General features: G+C 39.3%; 2 protein-coding genes and 2 long non-coding RNA genes across 8 annotated transcripts; 1 reads left to right on the top strand and 3 right to left on the bottom strand.

Annotated features, from left to right (window-relative positions):
• Window positions 1–1,117: 1,117 nt before the first annotated feature.
• On the bottom strand, window positions 1,118–2,160 carry LOC103873167. The gene is made up of 4 exons (XM_009151600.3): window positions 2,051–2,160; window positions 1,804–1,944; window positions 1,598–1,716; window positions 1,118–1,515 (listed from the first exon to the last, which is right to left on the bottom strand). The coding sequence occupies exons 2-4, from the start codon at window positions 1,844–1,846 to the stop codon at window positions 1,273–1,275; spliced, it is 405 nt and encodes a 134-aa protein (XP_009149848.1). The 5' UTR covers window positions 1,847–1,944; window positions 2,051–2,160; the 3' UTR covers window positions 1,118–1,272.
• LOC108871838 lies at window positions 1,932–7,109 on the top strand. The gene is made up of 2 exons (XR_004457222.1): window positions 1,932–2,169; window positions 6,851–7,109. It is a non-coding gene; the product is annotated as an uncharacterized LOC108871838 (long non-coding RNA).
• Window positions 6,847–15,754, bottom strand: LOC103873192. Of its 3 annotated transcripts, none has more exons than XR_633874.3 (4): window positions 10,444–15,754; window positions 10,251–10,331; window positions 7,140–7,203; window positions 6,847–7,066 (listed from the first exon to the last, which is right to left on the bottom strand). It is a non-coding gene; the product is annotated as an uncharacterized LOC103873192 (long non-coding RNA). The 3 variants fall into 3 exon arrangements; XR_633859.3 differs by having other exon boundaries at window positions 10,440–15,753; XR_633863.3 differs by having other exon boundaries at window positions 6,847–7,034; window positions 10,440–15,746.
• LOC103854587 lies at window positions 7,460–10,208 on the bottom strand. Of its 3 annotated transcripts, none has more exons than XR_004457217.1 (5): window positions 9,865–10,208; window positions 9,388–9,538; window positions 9,169–9,270; window positions 8,283–8,601; window positions 7,460–8,211 (listed from the first exon to the last, which is right to left on the bottom strand). XR_004457217.1 is itself a non-coding variant. In XM_033289563.1 (4 exons), exons 3-4 carry the CDS (start codon window positions 8,596–8,598, stop codon window positions 8,114–8,116), a joined length of 414 nt encoding a protein of 137 aa, XP_033145454.1. In that variant the 5' UTR covers window positions 8,599–9,270; window positions 9,388–9,538; window positions 9,865–10,208; the 3' UTR covers window positions 7,460–8,113. The 3 variants fall into 3 exon arrangements, 1 of the variants encoding a protein (XP_033145454.1); XR_004457218.1 differs by having other exon boundaries at window positions 8,283–8,616; XM_033289563.1 differs by having other exon boundaries at window positions 8,283–9,270.
• Window positions 15,755–24,422: the final 8,668 nt, after the last annotated feature.

A 24,422-nucleotide genomic window follows, 5' to 3' on the forward strand; every position in this document is an offset into this window, starting at 1 on the left:
ATAATAAATATTTTGTTTTGAATTATAACAACACAACAGTAACCTTCAATGTTCTTTGATAAATAGCATTATATTTTTAATATTTATTTTAGTTTTAAGTGTTTAGTTTGATAATATATAGTAATAATATATAGTACTCACTATTTATTATTATATAAGTGTTTAGTTTTATAATATATAGTAATCATTATTTATTATTATCTATTTATTTGACTATTTACTTTAAAAAGCGAAAAAGTTAAAATTATTAAAAATTAAGTTTTAAAGAAATTATTAATTTTATTTTTAATAGTTTTTTAATTTAACTATTGTAATAGTTAAAATTAAGTTTTTTTAAAATTGCTTGGTGAGTTTAGTGAAGTTATAAGTAATAATTAATAAGTAGTGCGAAGTTTAGATTACATAAAAAATTAAAGGAGATCATTGCTATTTAAAACTATACATGTTTGTTTGAGTCTTATGTATATATTATTAGGATGCTTGAAAATAAAAAAAAATCACATAATCTAAGTAACTCATGATTAGAGTTTTAAAAATAAATGGTACTTGGTATAGTATACTTCTTACACTTTATTATATATATAATTAACTTATTATATATATCAAATAATATTTTTTGTTATATATTCTGATTTCATTTACAATAAATTATTTATATAAACATGCTAAAGTATTTTTATTATAATTTTGGATCAGATATATATTTATTTAATCAGATTTATTCTTTTAAATAAGAAATTTGTAAACTTAAAATGTTAGAAAGTAAATATATTAGTATATGTAAATTTATTTACTATATTATTTAATAATTATTTTTAATATATGATCTATTGTAAAATGAAAATGAGTATTTGTATTTTTCAATTTATTCACATATATTAAATTATTAAACATTGAAAAACATTTTGGTTATTTTTCAAATATATATATATATATATTATGTAAATTGAATCTTATAATGATATGGTATACATCAGGAGGAGGATAACATTTGTCACCGAATTTAAAGTTATTTTTAAATATAATATGATTTTAAATGTTTAAATTATAAATATATTAGTAGAATTTATTTATATAGATTTATTTCAAATATTTAATATGTAGATATAAATAAAAATATGAAGATGTTATGGCTTATATGGGAAAAAATCAATGTGAGTAATTTATTACAGTAAAGAAAAAAAACGAAGAGAGTTTCATTTTGGGATAAATATTAATCCAATTTCGTCTTTATCTCCAATTTCAAATCAATCACGAACCCTTTTATCTTTTTCAAATCACAGCGAGGGAGGTGCTGCAGGAATGATCAAAGTAAGTTACTCTTTTTCCAATACTGTTACATAGAATATGATTACTTTCTAATAATATGGTCTTATGAACTTGGTTTCTCGGCTGTAGCTTGCTTCTGATGCAGTATTTGGAACAGACCAAACCTTGTTTTGAAACTTCTTGGAACAGAGAGATCAATCCAGGCTCTCGATTGTAAAACTTCAGCCCACTAAAAAGTTTTGGTTCCTGCAGAATGAAACCATTTTAGACGATAGTTTGTTAAGTATGTTGTAATATAGAGAGAACCACAGAGATAGACGAATCAAACCTTGTTCAAAGCTCTTTGTCTTCCAGTAAAAGGTCCTTGTCGTGTTCCATGTACATCAATGGAAATCTCATATAGCTCCTCGCTTACATATTCTCTGTCTTTCATACAGGCCTTGATCCCTGCAAGATAATATATACAAACATTTTTGACAAATTGTGGATTTGATCAAATGGAAACATACATGTTACATTTCTGATAATACTTACAATCAATGCTCAGAATCCATTTCCCCTCCAGGATCCCCATCATGAATTTGAGTGTCCTTTTGCAGGCTCCATTTTCGTTGGTTGATGCAATTACATGCGTAACTCTTGGCTCCCATTTTCTCGAGATTGTAACTCCAGAAACTTCAGCAAATTCCAAAATCAGATTCTGCAAGCAAAGCCATCCATGCGGTTTATGTTGTAACGTGGATAGGTTTTGATAAATAAAAGGGTATGTATATTTCTTTACCTTCTTTTCAAAGGTAAGTCCTGAACAGCATAGAACTGTTTTCTTGGGTCAGATAATCGCTTTATCTGCAATGGAACTCGAGGATTCCTTGTTCCCTTGGTTGAGAGAAGTTGATATAGGTCTAGAATTCAAAGACTGTATAAAAGTATAACTCACTTTTATTAATGCTTAAGAAAATAACTCAAAACTTAAGCTCAATCTCTAAACTGTTAAGCTATGCAACACACTTGCATCTTCTTATATAGAGATTTATAATTCCTAATCCTAATAGGTAGTATATCTAGATAACTCCTAAACATACTAGTATTCCTATATTCCATAACTCGGTAGGATTAGGTGGATAACTTCTAACTCAAGTTTCCTTTTCTTTCAAGCTTATCCCAACAATCTCCTCCTTAAGCTTGAAACCATCTTTCGTTATATCTTGCATCCCGATGAGATCTCTCATTTCTCTAAACTTGATCCTTCCAAGTGCTTTAGTTAGAATATCAGCTTTTTGCATTTCTCCTGAGACATGTTCCACGTCGACTTGTCCTTTCTCAATGCACTCCCGTATAAAGTGATATCGCCGATGTATATGTTTGCTTCTGCCATGGAACACCGGATTCTTGGTGAGAGCAATCGCAGACTGATTGTCTATTCGGATCAAGACTTTCTCGACAGGCTGCTCTGTAACTTCACTCAATAGCTCTTGTAACCATATGGCCTGCTTTGCTGCCTCTGTTCCGGCCATGAACTCTGCTTCACACGAGGACAGAGCAACTGTATCTTGTTTGCTTGAGCTCCACGTGATCAAGCTTCTTCCAAGATAGAAGATGTGACCTCCAGTACTTCTTCCATCGTCCATGTCTACGTTGTGGCTACTGTCACTGTATCCAATAAGCTTTGGGATTCCAGGTGTTGATCGTTCACAGATAAGACCAAGTGACGTTGTTCCTTGAAGATATCTGAGACAGTGTTTCATTGCCGCTTCATGAGAGACTTTCGGACTGGTCATGTATCGACTTAGAACCCCCACTGTGTATGCGAGATCAGGTCGCGTGTGAATGAGATACCTGAAACAGCCGATGATTCTTCTGTATCTTGTTGCATCTACATCTTTTTCTTCAACTGACTTTGATAGTTTCAGACCTACTTCCATTGGTGTATGCGTCATGTTGCAATGTTTCATCCCGCTTTCTTCTAAGATTTTAAGTGCATACCGCCTTTGATTTAAGCTTATGCGTCCCTCCTCTTGATGAACTTCAATACCAAGATAATAGCTTAGTCTTCCCAGATCGCTCATATCAAATTTAGACGCCATCTCTCTCTTGAAATCTCCTATGATCTTCTCGTTTGCTCCACTCACAAAGAGATCATCGACATACACAGCTATCACGAGTATGTCATGCTCCACGGTCTTCCTATATACTGAGTGCTCCTTTGAACATTTCTCAAAACCGAATTCAAGCAGTATACGATTTAACTTGTTATTCCAAGCTCGCGGCGCTTGTCGCAATCCGTACAAGGCTTTATTGAGTTTGTATACTTTCCTTTCGCTCCCTTTCACCTCAAAGCCTTCCGGTTGTGTGACATAGACTGTCTCTTTTAATTCTCCGTGTAAGAATGCCGTTTTGACGTCAAGGTGGTGCACTTCCCATCCGTTTGTGGCTGCAATGCTGATAAGTAGTCTAATAGTTTCAAGCCGTGCTACAGGGGCAAAGACTTCATCGAAGTCAATCCCATGTTGCTGCACATACCCTTTTGCCACTAAACGTGCTTTATACTTGTTAATGGAACCGTCTGAATTGCGTTTGATCTTAAAGATCCATCTGAGGCCTATCGACTTTGTGCCACTCGGTAGGTCAACAAGTTTCCATACTTCATTCTTCTCGATGGATTGGATTTCATCCTTGCATGCATCTATCCACTCCTTAAGTTCTCTTGCCTCCTCAAAATTCTTTGGTTCATCATTTAAGCACGTCAATAATATCTCACCTTCTTCTTCAGCTAGCAAAACGTAATCCTCAAGGTACTTGGGTTTCGAGGTTTGTCTTTCGCTTCTCCTTAGTGCTCTGTTTTCTCCTTCTTCTATTGATTCCGATGGCTCTGTATTCTCATCTTCTTTATCCTCGTCATCATTCTCTGCGTTCGTTGCTTTGTTTTCTAGTGTGTCTGAACCTTGCTTGGGATCTACGTTTGATTTTTCTTCTGCGACTCCATGATTTCCAAACTCACCACTTGTGATCACAAAATCATTATAACTTTCGACCTCAGCATCGTGTTTCTTCCAGTTCAGACCTTTTGTTTCATCGAACACGACATCTCTATTGACCACTATCTTCCGAGTCTCAGCATCTAGTAGTCTATAGGCTTTAGACCCTGGTTCCGTTCCTAGATGAACCAATACTCTTGTCCTGTCATCAAGTTTCTTGAGATGTACCTTGTCTACTTTGGCATAGCCAATGCATCCAAATACCCTAAGGTGACTTATGTTTGGAACTCTTCCCCGTAAGACTTCGTAAGGTGTCTGGTTTTGTAGTGATCTTGTGGCGATCCTGTTGATAAGATATGTCGCATGTCGGATTGACTCTCCCCATAGGTAGTTTGGCATATGCATATGTTTCAAAAGACTTCTTGCCATCTCCATTAACGTTCTGTTTCTTCTCTCTACTACTCCGTTTTGCTGTGGAGTGTACGGAGCGGTAAGATGTCTTTTGATTCCTGAGATGTCACAATACGAGTTGAACTCGTGAGATACGAACTCCCCACCTCGATCAGTTCTGAATGTTCCTATCTTCTCTCCAATTTCTCTTTCCACTAGTCCTCTGAGGCGTTTGAATTTTGAGAATGCTTCACTTTTCTCTTTAAGTAAAACTGTCCACATATACCTTGAGTGATCGTCAATAATAACAAAGATATAGCGGTTTCCACCTGGTGTGCTTGGTGTTATTGGCCCGCACAGGTCTCCATGGATAAGCTCGAGTGGTTTGGTTGCTCTGAACGTTGTAGCCTGAGGAAAGACTTGCCTTGCTTGTTTACCAAGTAAGCACGATGGACACAATTCTTTCTCAACGTTGATGTTTGGGATTCCACTAACAAGCCCTTTTTGTATCATTGTCTTCATGGTCATTGTGTTAACGTGTCCAAGCCTTGAATGCCACCTATTAGATTCACTTATCTCGCTTAAGAATAGCTGCGATGTATCTCTGATTCCCATTCTTACCTTGTAGAGTCTGTTCTTTGATCTGTTTGCTTTTACCAGAAGCTTACCGTGTTGATCATGCATAGTTAAGTCGTCGCCTTTTAGTCTTATGTCACAGCCTGACTCAGTTGCTTGACCAAGGGAGATGATATTGCTTCTCAAGTCAGGAATGAAGTACACATCCATCATCTTTCTCGCTTCACCATTCATGTCAGTGAAAGATATAGTACCTTTTCCCTTAATATCGATCCGGGAATCATCACCAAACCTTACCTTTCCCGAGATCGTCTCATCTATACTTGAGAAGTATCTTTTGTCTCCGGTCATGTGGTTACTAGCTCCGTTGTCTAAGTACCAGATGTCTCCAGTGTCTTTGTTTGTCTCATACTTATCAGGTATGCAGTTCTTCTCGTTGAGATAGACTACTTCATTCATCATTAGTTCGTCTGCATCCTGTGTGTCGCTATTTTCATTCTCAAGTGCTTCTTGTAACTTGAGGAGACGATCCGGACAGTCACTGGCGTAATGACCTTGTTTATCACACCTGTAACATGTTACTCTTGACGTGTCTGGATTGTACCTTCCTCTGCCACGACCCCTGTAGTACGAGCGTCCCCCGCGTCCTCGACCTCGCTGATTTCTATAATCGCGGTTTGGTTGTGTACTTTGGGAGTCTGATGTTGCATACATTAACTTAGTTTGATCTTCTTGCGGCTCCTCTTCCTCGGAGATGCGTTCTTCATACGCTTTTAAGCGTCCTATAATGTCCTCAAAACTTGTTTTGTTTAGGTCTAGAACCTGTTCTAAGGACGCAACAATGTGAATATATTTTCTCCGAGGTAGACTACTCAAAAATTTCTTCACCAGTTTTGGTTCTTCTATGCTGACACCTAGGGCTGCAGACTTTGATGATATCTCAGCAAGTTTTCCTCCAAAATCATCTATAGATTCTGTTTCCTTCATCTTTAAGCGATCAAATTCACTCATTAGAGTTTGTAACCGTGCTTCTTTGACTCTCTCTGCTCCAACATGCCTGACTTTAATTGCATCCCATACCTTTTTAGCTGTATCAAGTTCTCCGCACTGCAAGACTAAGACCTCCGGTATAGACTGGAACAATAGGGCTATCGCCATATCATTCTTATCTCCATCGATTGCCTCCTCTTCAATGGCTTCCCATACTTTATGAACTTTGAGTGCTATTTTCATTCTTATTGCCCACACCGTATAGTTTGCTGTTCCAAGCATTGGACATTTGATAGTCGTAGAGCTTGCTCCTTCTTTCTCCTTCGCCGTCGTTGCTACTATTTCACCACTCATCCTTTTAGCTTTGCTCTGATACCAAATCTAGAATTCAAAGACTGTATAAAAGTATAACTCACTTTTATTAATGCTTAAGAAAATAACTCAAAACTTAAGCTCAATCTCTAAACTGTTAAGCTATGCAACACACTTGCATCTTCTTATATAGAGATTTATAATTCCTAATCCTAATAGGTAGTATATCTAGATAACTCCTAAACATACTAGTATTCCTATATTCCATAACTCGGTAGGATTAGGTGGATAACTTCTAACTCAAGTTTCCTTTTCTTTCAAGCTTATCCCAACAATAGGAACATATCCTTATGAAGTGTTCCAAGATGTGGAATGGTCTCTTCTGATTGGTGAAAACCTCGAGGCACTGTAATAGAACATGCTGCCTAGTCGGACATTACTGCACAGCTAGTTGCGCGGAGCAAGACAAAGCTCTTAACGCAGTTGCAACACCTAACGTCTAGGTCTTTGTAGTGGGAAATCCTTGCAACACCAAGTGTTCCAATAGAATATAACTTCTCACAAATATAAAATCATTAGCTAATAAAAATTAATGAAAAAGAAGGAAGAGGTTTAAGCCATCAATACCTGAGTATATTTCTCTGTTTTGTAACTCCATTTGAAGATGGCATGGTGGTTGATAATCTTCAAGCTGCCATGGTTCAACAGAATGAGAAATAGGGATGTCAAGTTGGGCGGCCCACACCCATTACAGTTGGGCCATTTAACACCCCTACCCAAAAACACCCACACCCATTTAATACCCATACCCAAAAACACCCACACCCAAGTTAGCCCATACCCATTGGAAATAACCCAAGACCACCCATTATTATTCTTTTTAACAATTAGCTCAATTTTGTTCATAATCAATTATTATAAACTCAATTTACAAACTTATATACTTATAGAAAATAAAAATTATAGAAAATTTATATAAACTCAATCTAAACTCAATTTTAATGTCATTGAAAATTTCTGAATACAAATGTGATGTAAATTAAATTCAATAGACTTCAGTTTTTCATAACTCTATGTTTTATGTAAAAAAAAAGTTATAACTCTGATATCATGATTCACTTTGCTCCAGCTTCCAGCTTCTTTACTTGTCTTCAGTCTGCAAAAAGGAAAAAAATAGCTACTTGGAGTTATTCAATGATTCTCATAACTTGTTCTAATACCTGTTCGTAAAAGGATGTGATTTGATAAGTAAACACACAAGAACATACTCAACGTCAACGCTTGATTTTCTCACTCTCTCCCAACTTCTAAATGGATTTGATAAGTAAACACACAACTTATCAACACAAGGCTTGTCACAAGCAAAAGAACAAAAGCTCAGTGTGAAAAAAGATAACAAAATCAGTGTGAACAAAGACAACAAGATCAGATGCTACTTTAATAAGTAAACAATGACAAGATCAGTGTGAGTTAGTCAAGTTCCTTTCTATACTAACTCAATACTAAACCCACAAACTCAAATTAGTTACTTGCAAGACTGATCAATAGCTAGAACATTTCAATATCTTATCCAAAAGTACATATCAAGACTGATCAGTACCTCAATTCAAGTCTATAGATTCTCCACTCTCCTCTTCTTTCTCCTTCTCTTTCTCCTCTTCTTCTTTCTCCTCTTCTATCTTCTCAAGAGACTCATCACCTACCAAAAAAATAATCCCATGAAGATTCTGAAGTAATTTATTATATGAATAAATTATAACCAACACTTACCAATTTCAGGAAATCCTTTTAACCAGTTCCTTGTACACACTAAAGCTTGAACATTAGTAGGTAGTAGACAGCTCCTATACTTGTTAAGAACTCTACTACCTATACTAAGGTTGCATCTGATCTTAGTTGTACCATCAGACAGCCTTCCTCCAAGTATAGTAAACTTTCTCCAGCACCTTGAGACTTTACGGCGTGACTGAACTTGTCTCGGTTGTGTGCCTCTGTTAGCCTCGGAATCCTCTAAAACTTCATGATCCTCTATATCTTCATCCATCACATCATTCTGACCATCATCGTTCAAGTCTATAGCTTCCATTTTCTGAGTACAAGTAAACTAAAAGACTTATATATTGTGTTTCGAAGTCACAGACACACAAAATCTACACGTTAAGAGAACTATAGTTATCCACTTTTTTAATATAAAAAAAGCAAAAACTTGATGCAGCAAAGAGGCTAAACATATAAAAGCTTTTGATTAATGCAGTCTTTAAGAGCAAGACACAACTCAGAGAAAGAATTTTTTTCCATAATTTTTTTTTAAAAATTTGAGGGTTTTATGCCAATGTTTCACTTTGATTATGCTCAGGACCATCTCTGATCTGATAGTAAGTTTTTTGGAATTAGAAAACATAATCACTTAAAATGAATAACAAATAGTTACCCGCACAGGCTTTTGAAATTTTTATCAAAATTTATCAAAATTTTTATCAAAATTCTCAAATTATTTCCCATTCCACCTCCTGATTCATTTCCCAAAATATCCCACACACAAGCAAATACATATTAAATCTACCAGAGAACATGACAAAGATCACCAAAGCTTGCTTATCTAATCTATAGCATAACCATTTCTTCTCTGAGTTTTGTTCCTAAAGCTAGTAGATACCTGTTAAAGATTAAGGCTCTGAAGGGTTTTTCTGCAGTTTCAGGAGGTGGAGGTATCCTTTGCCGAGCAGAGTATTGCTTTGCTACAGTCTAACTCAATAACCTACACAAACAACCAGCAAAGAATCACAAAGCAAAGTTAAAAGGCCATAACCAAATTATTATCTGAATGACTGCAAGAATATTTAATATCATCAGCACTACGACCCATTAGTCTTACTCTTTCTTCTATTTAATATCATCAGCACATCACGGTGATGTCATCACCCACAGCACCACGACCAAACCTTGAGCGTTTTCATCTTGATCAACTCATGGGAATCTATCTGCCCAGCGTTAATATGTTTAGCGATCTTCCCCAAACCAACTGGCTGCACCACACAACAACCATATACATCTTTAGTTGCTGCATCAACAGAGCGTTAAGAATCCAAATTCGAAACCTTTAGACACAGCATCGGTGATATATATTCTCATTTCAACCTAATCTAATGAGTTCTAGACAAATCTCAGAACCGAAAGATGAGAGCTTCCCTATGGCTAATATTTAATATTACACACATAAACTAGAGTAAACAATAGAAACAATGGAAACGAGATTCATCATCCACAAAACCCACAAAACCCACAAAACCCACAACACCCACAACACAGAAAGTAGAGAAATCGCGAGATCAGAGCTAAAATCGAATCATACCTGAAGAACTGAAGAAGGGAATCGATGGGAGGGAAGAGAGAATCGTATGGATGAACACAAGAACAGTAGACGAAGAGAAATCTGGGAGAGAAGAGAGAATCGCGAGAGAGAAGAGAAGAATCGTGAAATATTATTTCTGATTAATTTTTTCCCAAATTCTCTAAACCCTACAAATTAAGTTTTTGGGCCAGCCCAACACCCATTTGGTTTGGACCAGTTAGCCCATGGGCAAAGTGGATCTTTAACCCAATTGGACCATTAATTATTTGGGTATGACCATCACCCACCCATGTTTGTTTGGAATGGGTTAGCCCATGGGTGGCCCAACCAATTGACACCCCTAATGAGAAACTACATATACATGATATTGAGAAGATGACAGTAACCTTCAATAGAATCAATGATAAACAGAAGTTTGTCTGACCAGCCCCCACATCTTTGGTGTAATCATATCCAAAAAGAGCGACCTATAAAACATGGGTGGTTAATACCCAAGTATCAAATCCAGACCAGTAAAGCAGAAGTGTACAACACGAAAGATAATAGAAAAACAAAAAGTTTGTTTCGATTCTCACCTACCTGCTCAGTCATCTGATGTTGTTTCCGCTTATTCCAAGGATTGGGACAACATCACTTAATAATCAGTAGGTAGAAAGACAAAGAGACGCGGCTGCAGATTGATCTGAGACAAACAATCTCTTGAAACACCATTGAAGGGGACAGAGATCTGAGACAAACAATTTCTTGAAACACCATTGAAGGTGACAGAGGAAGGGGAGAGACAATCGATCGTTACGATCGTGGTCAGAAATCAGAAGTGGCCGAAAGGGGAGAGACAAACCGTAAAGTTTCATGTTTCGTGAAAACAAAATTAGGGTTAGACTCCACAGAGCCCGAAAGCACAAACGGAATAAGCCCAAACAAATGAAATATTTGACTTAATGAAACGCAAAGTTTAAGGAGATGAGACACGTGTCACGCCTAGAGCTTTCGACTTTCTGACGTGTCCGCCTACGTGGCACGCCTAGGAGAGAGGAAACTCTATTATATATATAAAGATAACTGACTTAGGGCCTGACTGGTTCAAACGCAGCAGCAGCGGTTGCGAGAGTTTGTGAATGCGGATGGTTGCGGTTTCTATCGGTTTTAAGAGATTTATATGACTGGTTCTGCGGTTATAAATTGGTACGAGATACTTATGACTGGTTAATTACCAAACATATCAGAGGTTAAATAATAAATTAACAATATTTAAATTTTATATAATTATAAAAATATCAAAAATCATAATATTATATTAAGCATAAAAATTATAATTAGAAAATTATATTGTTTTGGAGTGATTCAGATTTTTGTGTTATTTGGTGGAGCTAATTTAGTTTTGTGTCTCAAAAATATATTTTCAATATAATATTTCTATATAAACGGCAAAAGATCTCCACTAAAGAAAGTTGTAATCAAGTCAAGCTAAATTGTACTCCCTCTGTTCCTTAATATTACATATTCTAAGAAAAAAATTGTTTTAAAAAGATCTATTTTTTACATTTTCAAGACATGTTTTATTAACTAATTGCAAATTTCAAAAAACTCAATTATATTTACTGAATTATTATTGGTTTAAAATTAAAACACAAAAATATGCAAATTTAATATGTTTTATTAAAATGTGTGAAAAATCTAGAATATGTAACATTAAAAAACAGAGGGAGTAGTGTTTTAAAAAAGATTGTGGAGCTAACTAATATTAAGGAAGTGGTTATACAAACCACAGATTGTATCCGGTTTGCTACGGACAATTTTAGTGTTGTAAGGCGGTTTGTTAATGGTGAATTTATTAAAAGGGAATAAATAGATAGGTAAAGCGAACGATTTGTTTTAATCTAATGGCATGGATAAGTAATTGTTGAGGAAAACTCAAGGTTATTTTCTATTTGTACTCCTGTTTTAATAGTTTAGATACTCTGGTATATTAACATCAAAGAGAACGACATTTTCGAACCCACACAAAAATCACAAATAGCAATATCTCTGGATCCTTATCAATTCCAAGAATACAAGTTCAACTAAGACTATTTGTAAGGCATATCTTGTCAGTGGTTTCCACACTTGTCCTCGGTCTCCCAGCCGACAGCTAGAGCGCCAGTTTCTCAAATGATAGAAATATTTGGTTATTGATCTTGCAAAAACCATTTGATATTTTTTCACGCTTTACCCATCATTTTATTAGTCAACTCAAACACGCTTAACTTTAAAATTCTCTCTGAATTTGTTCCCAAAAGAGAAGTGTATTTTGGTGACATAGGTAGCCACATCAATTTTTTTTTAAAAAAATTTCAAGTTTCAACATACACTATCTTATACCGTAATCACCCCTTCTCACAAAGCACAACAATCTCGTTGCTCTTCATGATCAATCCCGCAAGTGAGACCCCCACACTCGCTCATCGGACTGTAGTCTCCCATGTCCGCTCATTCGGTCAGTGGGTCCCACACCTGCTCCTTCAGCAAATTGTTCCCCACACCCGCTCATCGGTCTGTGGGCCCACACGCCGCCCACACACCTTCTCATTCGGCCTGTGAGCCCCCACGCCTGCTCATTCAGCAAGTGGGCCCTCACACCTGCTCATTCAGCCAGTGGAGTCTCCACACCCGCTCATTTAGTCCGTAGGCCCCATCACCCGGCCGAGGAGACTTAATAATTATTTGGTGGCCCTTTAATTACCACATAATATTTTATCGTGCTTTAGCTTCACTATCACGATATCATGAATCACTTTTCGATATGTTACTTTTGATTACTTATGCTCAATTATGCTTAACGTTCTTTCTGGATATGTATCCGGAAATATTAGTGCACTTTAGTGATAAAGATATTCAGGACATCTCCATCAATAGTAACCACATAGAGTATGTGGAATTTTTTTATGAATATAAAATTGAAAATGTCACAAAAGCAAGAGAAAGAACTAAATTAAGTTCTTAAAAGAAATCTTACTTTTTAGTAAGGTTCTAATATTGAAGTTCTAATTTGGTTTATATTATTATTTTAATAAAATAAAATTATTAGATTAAATTTAAATATTTTTCTAAATATCAAACCACTTATAAATTGATATTTGTAAAGATAATTTCTAAAAACATCTAATTTTAGATACTTTTCATCTTCTCTTTTTTATTTTTCTCATTTTGTTTTTATTTGGATACTTATAGAGTATCAATCAATGGACATGCTCTCATATCAATTCTAATAAGACTTACACCACCATGTACCACAAAACTAAGTTGTTACACTATCGTTACCATTTCATCATTTATGCAGCTCATTGTATATGTCACTGAAAGTACAAGTGGAAAGTTACAAAGGATAAGTGAATTATAACCAGCATATTTACCTCTACACTATCCGTTATTATTTCCATATGGAGAGGATACATTTTGATTAAAAATTCCTATTTATTTTGAAGATACCACTGTGAGAAGGCGCAAGTCGGTAACAATGCGTGAATTCATTGCATTTGGGATTTTAGAGAGGAAGGGGGAAATCACCTATAATTACATGATTGGACAGATTGTTTCATCAGTTTCTTGTGGACGCTTACGCCAGTAGAATCGAGTAGATTGCATTACTTGTGGCTGAATCATAAAATGCTCCGGTCATATAGTTATGAAGCAATCCAAAAAGCAGATGCCAGAGGTGGGATTAAGAAGGCTGAGAAAGGGAGTTGAATTTTTATTCCAGTTCCAGCCACTTTCACAACTTTATTCCAGTTCCAGCCACTTTCACCGGAGGAAAAAAATATATTAAGCAGCACTACTATGATGCCATGTCTCTGTGCAAGTACTTCAAATTTCCAAATCTTTTCATCACTTTTACGTGCAATCCAAAATGGTCTGAATGAACAAATATAATTGAACAATGGAAGACAGACCAGACATATTGTGTAGATTTTTCAAGGTGAATCTCGATAATAGTATCGGTGAGTTGACAAAAAAGAATGGCTCCTTCTTTGGGTCAACTGATGCATGTAAATTTCTTTGAAATTGTTCAAAAAAATTTTCTATTACTTTTTTTCTGGAACAACTACTTTAGATAATTTTTTTGTTTATATAAATCTGCAGGACTCTTTTTCATCTTTAAGTAATGTATACTATTGAGTTTAAAAAAAACAGAAATACCACTTGTTGGACCCAATTTTGGTCAAGACCGAAATTGGCCCCGATCAGAGACATGGGCCGAGACACGCCGAGGCCCACAACCAGAATCGAGCTCGAAGAAGGAGTCACAGAGGTTGCAATGATTGCGCAACAAGAAGCTGAAATCGCGGAGCTGGCACGGAGATCTCGGAGTCGACTTGCTACAAAAGAAGGAGAAGAAACAAGGAGGAGGACACGTTGAAAACCCTAGAGAGCCTTATTCATATCAATCTTATTGTCTTCCCACTTTTAGATTCCTTCTTGATCGAACTCGTGTGTTTCATTCGACTTAGTTCGATTCATTATATTCGATCCCAATTATCAATAAAGTCTATTTTCACCTACTGGAAACTATTTAACATCTTTGTGTTCTAAAGATATCGTTGCCCACATCATTTATCTTCCCTAGATCAACCCCGATCACTATCAAATACTTTGTGTGGAATTTAGGTTCTACACCACTCGCTCATATTCTACTCTTTATAGAAAACGAATCAAAATTTCTGACAGCCGATGATATAGATAATAATATTTGAGCAGAAATACCGGACAAGACGGTAGATCCAAAATTATATACAATTATTGGGGATTGTATGATGCATGGACCTTGCGGTCAGGAAAGAAGGATAATGCATATATGGTTAACGGAAAATGTTCTAAGATGTTTTATAAACCTCTCAACAGCAGGACGATGATTGACGCAAATGTATTTTAAGCTTACATGCGTCCGCTTGATGTAGGTTTATTGAGAAAAAGGGTATCAAATTAGACAAGGGAAATGTTGTATCATTCAACAAAAAGTTCGTTCTTCGATATCACGCTCATATTAATGTTGAATGCTGCATGATATCACTCAAATTACCCTATAAGTGATTTGTACTCTCTCAAATAAGAGGTCGAGTTGCAGTACTTAGGGATCGAATTCACGGGGAGCTAAGACACACAATAGATCTACTAGTTATGTGATTAAGATAAGAAAGCATGTTTAAATATAAATAATAAGGTTGTGAACAAGTAATTTTTCGATTGATTGATTGGGGTTTTAAGACAGATGTGGAAAGCGTTAGACTTAGGGTTTCTATTCAGACAATCAGGATTATAGAAATATAGATACTAAGCATATATTATATATTCTAGAAATCAAGCAATAAGAATAGTCGATCAACTTTCATTTTTTAGACTATCTATCGCCGGATCTAGGATCTCAGCTGTCACTTGTTGGTCTTGAGAAAGTGTCGATTAATTCCAACAACGGAGTGTCGATCGATACACCATTCAGCCCGTCGATTGATAAAACTAATGAGTTATCGATCGATGAACCTTCCAGGGAGCGTAAATGCACGGGTTTGACATGTTCACTAGGTTTAACTAAATCAGCTTCTGCTTGTTTCTAGCAATCCTAGCATAATCTAAACTAATTCAGACAGAGAACCAAGCTTCCACTTGTGCCCTAATATCTATAGGCAATCTCCTAGTTAGCTATTCTAGAACACAAGCATTAAAGAAAATTCAATTGATTCATATCCTAACAACTTAGGAATTCTATATTTTGGGCTAACCCCTCACGACTATCTGAACCTTAAACCTAACAAGGTGAATCTATTCAAGCATGATAGTGGTCACATAAAACCATAGATAAATAGATCAAACTGCAATAGAATAAAATATAAAAACCAAAAGAATTCCAGGAGGACTCTGAAGGAGTTCTCCCTTCTCTCCTAACTAAGAACAATGAATAGAATAAAACTTAAAGAAAGCGTAGCCATCAACAATGGCTTAGAAAATACATAAATAAGGTTTTAGGTCGTCCATGAGTATTCTGGTAATTTGTGGTTGCTTTTGGGCTTAATTCGGTCTTGAAATCAACTCGGCCCATGTTCTGGAGTCACCATCGATTGACACCAAGGATGCACCGTCGATCGACGTTCCTTCACTCCTCGACAGCTTTCTCTCTCGCGAGACAAACTGACCACTCTTCAGTAAAACAGACATAACTTCTTATCTAACCGTTGGATTGACCTAAACCTGGTGCCATTTGAAATTTAACTCAAAGTTCTATCTTGTGTCAAACTATCAGTTTAATCGCACCATGGGGAGGTCTCCATCCGTATTTAAACATATGACGTGTTTGTGCAGTTCTTCACCTCAAAAATTTCCAAATGATCCCAAAATCACCATATTTCTCCAAAACGTATCTGAACCTGAAAAAAATCTAAAAATATTTCAAAGCGTAGTAAATATATCCTAAAACACTCGTATACCATGACTAAAAGTAGATAAAATTCATGGTATATAAGAGCATCCAAACACAGGCTTCATTGACAAAATTAAAATATATTATGACTGCAAGAAATATATTATGGTCCTTATGAACGGAGAACGGAGCAAGCTTGGAGGGTAAAGACAAGGAAAGTTGAGGCATCTGATGCTGTTCAAACCCGTTCTGAACACGCTGAAACATCTCGGGAGATTGTTCCGTATGAACATGTCTCTGCTCCGAGTACTGTCGACAACAATGCTGGCGGGTCTAGCAGGAAATTGGCGAGCACAATTGTCACTCCAGTGCGTGAGCATCATATGGTGGAGAATGTAACTCTTTGGGACAGAGGAGATGCTCGTTCTCTTACGTTCTCTCCATTGAGGGAAACAGAACCGTCGGGAGCTAAGGATCAAATCATTGAGGCCTTACATGACATGGAGCTGGTGGATCAACAAGATGGAGGTATGCCAGATGCTGAAGATAATGAGGATGACCTTCTTGGCCTGGATCTGATGGAGATGGAAGCCACTGGCGATAGGGAGGAACCTCCGGATGGGAAGGGACGACCTTCTGGTACGAAGTCGACAAGAAACAGGAAACTGGGAGTCAAACGTAGTGCTCCATTGGGCATTCACAGTCGGAAATTTGAGATCCTTCGTAGGGGATCTCCAACTAAGCGATCGTCGTCAGCTAATGCGGTTCTGCATGGACCAGAAAGCACAAGACGACATCGCCAAGGAACAAGGAAGGTCAAAGAGAGTTCTTCAAAGTATGAGGGTTTGATGAGTTCCAAAAACTCATCACACAAGCATCAATGAGGACGCTTAGTTGGAACTGTCGAGGGATAGGGAATGACCTCACAGTTCGACGCCTTACGGAGATGTGTCAGCAGCATCGCCCAGGACTTGTATTCCTTTCAGAAACGAAGAATAAGAGGCTGCTGTTGCAAAACATTCAGGCCGACTTAGGATTTGATCACTTGTTTACCGTTGAGCCACTTGGTCTCAGCGGAGGTTTAGCTCTTTTATTTATGGATGATTTTCAAGTTAATGTTTTATTTTCAAATAACATAATGATTGACATTGAGGCAGTCATTGATGGAATAAAAGTCTTTATGACATTTGTTTATGGAGACCCTGTTTTAGAACGTAGGGATCAGGTTTGGAAACGTCTTACGCGTTTCTCAACAACACGAAATGGACCATGGTTCATGATAGGTGATTTTAATGAGATAATTGATCATAGTGAGAAAGTGGGAGGCAGAAGGCGCTCAGATAGTTCTTTCTTGCCTTTCAAGCAAATGTTGAGTGACTGTGGCATGTTAGAATTTCCATTTACCGGGAACATGCTATCATGGGTAGGGAAAAGATTAGGAGGGACGACTGTTAGATGTCGCCTGGATAGAGCAGTAGGAAATGAAGATTGGCATGAAAAAATTTCCCACTCAGCCGTCAGATATCTCAGGCTTTGGGGATCGGATCATCGTCCGGTCTTAGCAGATATTTTGAGAAAACCAGTGAGGAGAAAAAAGAAGTTTAAATTTGAGAAACGTTGGCTGGATAATGAGGAACTACGGCAAGTCATTCTCGCAGGATGGAAGTCGGAGGACTTGCCTCCGGAGGCGAATATTATGGAGCACATTGCTAGTTGTAGGAAAGCTTTGAGCCACTGGAGGAGACAAAACAATGTGAATTCCGCAAAGTTAGTCGAGGAGCTTAAACAAAAGGTAGAGGACCTATACTCGAATGACGATGCTACCTCGGAGGAAATAGCAGCTGCACTGAAGGAATTATCTACTGCTCTTAAGGCAGAAGACATGTTCTGGAGACAGAAAAGTAGGGTTCTCTGGTTAAGGGAAGGTGATAGGAACTCAAAATATTTTCATGCGTTGGTAAAGCAGAGAAGAGCAAAGAATAGGATAACACAACTTCTGGATGAAAATGGGAATGTCGTGGAAGATGAGGAAGGATTAGTAGCCATTGCTACTAGTTATTTCCGACAAATATTTGAATCATCCAACCCTGAGGATATAGCGGAAGCGTTATCTGCGATCTCACCTACGATTACTGGAGCAATAAACGAGGACTTGACTGCCCCAGTGACAGAGTGGCAGGTTAAATTAGCATTGTTTGCTATGCACCCAGAGAAAGCTCCAGGACCGGATGGAATGACAGCTCTCTTCTATCAGAAGTTTTGGGATATTGTAAAAGATGACTTAACTCGTATGGTTAATCAGTTTCTTTTTGAGGGGACTATGGCTCAGGGCCTGAATGACACGAACATATGTTTGATTCCTAAAACAATGAAGCCGAATGAGATGACATAGTTCAGACCTATTAGTCTATGTAATGTCAGCTATAAGATAATATCTAAGGTCTTATGCCAAAGATTGAGGAAGGTTCTTCCACAGCGGATATCAGAGACCCAGTCAGCATTCGTCGCTGGTAGACAGATTACAGATAACATCATGATAGCTCAGGAGATGTTTCACGCTCTGAGAAATAAACCGGGAGGACGGGTTAAACTAATGGCCATAAAAACTGATATGAGCAAAGCATATGATAGGATGGAGTGGTCATTCATTGAGGCAGTCATGAGAAAGATGGGTTTTTCAGAATTGTGGATCGAATGGATTATGCGATGTATTACTTCGGTCACGTATAAAGTCCTCATGAATGGAGAACCGAGGGGAAACATTGTCCCTGGAAGAGGTTTACGACAAGGAGATCCTTTGTCTCCTTTCATATTTATTCTATGCACGGAAGCGCTCGTTAGCCTTCTTAATCAAGCAGAGAATCAAGGGAAGATAACGGGGATGCGAGCCGCTCGTGCTTGCCCCTCAGTATCTCACCTTCTCTTTGCTGATGATAGCCTTTTCTTTTATAAGGCGGAGACCCGTGAATGTGAAGAAGTTATGAAAGTAGTAAGGAAATATGAGAAAGCATCATGTCAACGTATTAATTTTGACAAATCCTCATTACTCTTTGGTAAAAGGGTTCCAGCGAATGATAGGCAACAGATCAAGGATACTCTTGGTATACAAAATGAAGGCGGGATGGGCTCATACTTAGGAATCCCAGAGGACATCAGTGGATCAAAGTGTAAACTATTTGCTTTCTTAAAGGATAAGCTCCTACACCGAGTGAATGGATGGACGGATAGATGGTTATCGAAGGGAGGGAAGGAGGTTTTGATTAAATCAATATTGCTAGCCCTTCCGACCTATGTCATGTCCAGTTTTCTGCTTCCTTTGGAGATATGTTAGAACCTAGCAAGTGCCATTGCACAGTTCTGGTGGAGTTCGAACCCTCCGAAAAGAGGAATCCATTGGGAAAAATGGGGGAAGATGTGTGCACCTACAGAGGAGGGAGGAATTGGGTTCCGTATGATCCATGAATTTAATTTGGCTCTTCTAGCTAAACAGCTATGGCGTCTTGTTAAATTTTCGGACTCACTTGTAGCGAGAGTTCTACGGGGAAGATATTACCGTTTGAGTTCGCCGTTGCGAACGGGCACAGTGGATAACCCATCGTATGTATGGACAAGTATAACTGCTGCGAGGAAGCTGTTACTTTTGGGCATCAGAAGCAAAGTGCATTCAGGGTACGAAGTCAATGTGTGGGAAGATCGTTGGATTCCTTCGACGCCAGCTAGGCCGGCACGGGCCCGGTCTCCAGTAGTGAACCCAAAGATGATCGTAAGTAGCCTTATCAATCCTGCTACAAAGGAATGGGATGTTCGGATACTGGAACAATATGTTGATGAAGAGGATATCCCGATGATTCCGAGTCTGGCCATAAGTCCTACTCATCGACGGGACACATTTTGCTGGAGTTACACGAAGAACGGACAATATACTGTTAAGTCGGGATATTGGGTTTCTACAAACTTGTTGAGAGATGAGGAGGACTTAGAAATTCTACAACCCAGAATTACAAAACTTCAAGCCTTTGCTTGGAAGGTGAATGCGCCACAAAAGATATGCCATCTTATATGGCAATTAATATCCGGACAGGTGGCTGTAACAAGGAATCTGGTACGCCGTAATATGCGCTGTGATAATTACTGCCCAAGATGTGGAGCGCCAGAAGAGACCGTTACTCATGCTATCTTCGAGTGCCCTCCGGCCTTACAAGCATGAGAATTATCATCAACCTCGACGAGTTCTGAAATCTTTCCGGTACCAAGTATTTATGCTAATATGGACTATCTTTTTTGGAGAAAGAATAGTATTTTGGAGCCTGATGATGATAGAGATCCTTATCCTTGGATAATTTGGTATATCTGGAAAGCTAGGAATGACAAACTGTTTAGAGGTATAGATAGAGATCCATTGGAGCTAGTTAGGTATGCAGAGGGAGAGTGTCAAGCTTGGTATAATGCAAGAGAAACTATACCGAATCTGCCAAATGCACAGAATAATGAAGAAACACAGGTCTTAAGCTTGAGTAATATTTGTATGGTGGATGGTTCATGTACCTCCACAGCGCAGTTTAGTGGAATGGGATGGGTCTGGAAGGATACATTGGGGAAGATACAGCTCATGGGGTCAAGGAATTTGCGGAGGAGGGAGACATCACTACACTCGGAGCTGGAAGCGCTAAAGTGGGCAATGGAAAGTATGCTACAACACTCGACCTGTCAGAGGTTTGGGACAACATAAAGTCTTTGTCTTCTTCTCTCTGTCACATTGATTAAGAAGAGTGGCAGAGAAGAAAGAAACCCATGGCTATGGCGGAGATGGCAATGAAGTCTTCAGTAACTGCAAAACTCACTATTCCTTCTTCTTCGTCTTGTAAGAAGAGAGTTAAGCAAATCTCTGTCGCACTTCCAACAACAACTTTAATCTCTCTGTTATCCGTCTTCTCATCTCCTCCTCCTGAAGCCAAAGCCGCTGTTTCCATTTCCAAGGACCAGATCGTTGTTACGAGTAGTATGTAAAACTTAGGACTTGTAAAGAACTGCAAAAGTAATTCCTTCAAGAACAAGTAATACAAAGCTTTTAGAGTTTTACTAAGAAGTACTCTCTCTCCTATCAATATGATCAACCTTCACACTCGATGACAAACTCTTATTCATTCGTTACATTTATAGCAAAGCAAAAGGAATCTACACGTCACCAACAACCCATGTGCTCCTCTCCTCGCAAGGTTGTTGCTAACTACCCTCTCTCCTTTTGTCCCTTATTCATTCCCCCTTCTCACGTGCCACTCTAGATCTTTTCTGGCTCACCCACACGTGCGTCGCCTCTCTTCTTCTGACTTGGGCCTTTTCTTTGGTAACGGTACACAATCGGTGGTCTCGAGGCCTCATACATAACATTACCCCGCCCATTCAAACTGACCTTGTCCTCAAGGTCAAGCTCTGGAAATTGCTTCTCTATCACGCTCTTCCATTCCCACGTACTGTCAGCATCCGTCAGACCAGCCCATTTAATCAGCAACTCCTCATGACCTGTCATGTCGTTGACGCGATGAGCTAACACCTCTTCAGGTACTGTCTCCAGAATTCCCTCAGAAGTGAGCTGAGGCGGAATGGTAGCCGGGCAAATCGACTCTCCAACGGCCTTTTTAAGCTGAGAGACGTGGAACGTTGGGTGGATGCGAGCCTCTGGGGGAAGATGCAAACGATAAGCCACCTTATCGACCCTGGCTGCTACCTTATAAGGCCCGTAAAAACGTGCTGACAGCTTCTCGTTTGCGCGTCTGGCCAGAGACTTCTGTCGGTAGGGTCGAAGCTTCAGGAACACCATATCCCCTTCCTGAAACTCCACCTCACGTCGATGTTCATCGGCTCTGGCTTTCATAGACTGCTGAGCCCTCAACAAGTGCTGCTTCATCAGTGCCAGTGTGTCATCCCTTTCCTGCAGCCTCGACTCCAGATCAGCGTTATTCGTCGACCCGCTCTCAAAACGCACCAGTGACGGAGGTTCCCGACCATACACTGCTTTGAACGGCGACATTTGAATGGCGGAATGATGGGATGTATTGTAACTGAATTCAGCCCAAGGCAAGTATTGTGCCCACGTTCGAGGCTTCTCGCCGGCGAAGCACCGGAGGTATGTCTCCAACCCTCTGTTAGTCACTTCAGTCTGACCGTCGGTCTTTGGATGATACGCCGTTGAGAAGCACAGATTGGTTCCCGACAGGCGGAACAGCTCCTTTCAAAACTGACCCGTGAATATCCTGTCGCGATCCGACACGATCGTCCTAGGAAAGCCATGAAGCTTCACTATCTCTCTTACAAACACCAATGCCACGTCCACAGCTGTGAATGGATGTTTGAGGCTGATGAAGTGTGCATATTTTGACAGACGATCCACCACCACCAAAATGGTGTTGAGACCGTCAGATTTTGGAAGCCCTTCGATGAAATCCAACGAAATGTCCTCCCAAATACTGTCCGGAACTGGTAATGGCTGCAGCAAACCTCCCGGTGCGAGGGTAGAATACTTTTGATGCTGACATACTTGACATGCCGCGACATACTTCCTGATATCAGACATCATTCCCGGCCAGAAGAACAACGCCCCAATCCGCTTCTGTGTCTTAAGAACGCCCCCGTGTCCTCCATACTTGCTGTCATGATACTCCCTCAGAATCACTCCAATTAACTCCGATGATTTGGGGATGACCAACTTTCCCCTCCTTAGCAACCTCCCTTGAACCAGTTGGCAATCAGGGTGCTGAGTTGGATCCTGTGTGATCTCCCGAATTATCTTAACCAACTCAGGGTCTCTCTCGACTGCAGATCCTATTTCCTCCATCTGAATTGCGACCGGTACAGACACCGCAAACAGCTCGGACACTGGACTCTTGCGTGACAAGGCATCTGCCGCCTTGTTTTCCAACCCGGGCTTATAGTGAATGTCGAAGTCAAACCCCAATATCTTTGTTAACCACCTTTGATATTCCATGTTGATCTCTCGCTGTTCCAATAAAAATTTAAGACTCTTTTGATCCGTCCTTACCAAGAACTTCCTTCCCAACAAATAATGCCTCCACTTTTGAATGGCAAAGACTATGGCCATGAGCTCCCTCTCGTACACGGATTTCAACTTCTGTCTCTCTGTCAAAGCTTGGCTGAAATAGGCGATGGGCCGCTGCTTCTGCATTAATACTGCGCCTAACCCCACCCCAGACGCGTCTGACTCAATCACAAACAGTTCCTCGAAATCAGGCAGAGCGAGGACCGGAACCGTCGTCATTGCCTGCTTTAACTGGTTGAATGCTCCCGCCGCTTCAACCGACCATAGAAACTGATCCTTGCGTAACAACGTCGTGAGAGGTCTCGCAATGTCCCCATAGCTTTGCACAAATTTTCTGTAGTATCCAGTGAGGCCTAAGAACCCCCTTAGCTCCTTCACTGTCCGAGGCTCCACCCATTCAACCATGGCGCGGATCTTGTTCTCATCGGCTGCTACTCCTTCTTTAGAGATTATGTGTCCCAAGTACTCAATACTCGAGCTGCCAAACTCACACTTCTTCCCATTCGCATATAGCTTGTGGGCTCTCAGTACCTCCAGCACTGCCTCCAAATGCTCCTTGTGTTCTTCGGGGGTGCGACTATACACAAGTATGTCGTCGAAAAACACGAGAACAAATTTCCTCAAATAACTTCTGAACACCTCATTCATAAGCGATTGAAAAGTGGCTGGTGCGTTCGACAACCCGAAAGGCATGACTAGGAATTCATAGTGCCCGTCGTGTGTTCGAAACGCCGTCTTCTGCACGTCTTCTGCCCTTACCCGTATCTGATGGTACCCAGCTTTCAGGTCTAGCTTGGAGAACACCACAGCTCCCTGCAGCTCGTCCAGCAACTGGTCTATCATCGGAATGGGGTAGCAATCTGCGATTGTCGCTTTGTTCAGAGCTCGGTAGTCCACACAGAACCTCCAACTTCCATCTTTCTTTTTCACCAACAAGACGGGGCTGGAGAAAGGACTACTGCTGTCTCTGATGATCCCTGCTGCGAGCATCGCAGCTACCTGCTTCTCTATCTCCTCACGTTGTGTTTGCGGGTACCGAAAGGGTCGCACGCTCACGGGGTTGGCATCATTCTTCAATACTATCGCATGCTCCCTTCCCCGTGAAGGTGGTAGACC

This window comes from Brassica rapa, chromosome A01 (assembly GCF_000309985.2).
Source record: "Brassica rapa cultivar Chiifu-401-42 chromosome A01, CAAS_Brap_v3.01, whole genome shotgun sequence".
Classification (NCBI taxonomy): Eukaryota; Viridiplantae; Streptophyta; class Magnoliopsida; order Brassicales; family Brassicaceae; genus Brassica; species Brassica rapa.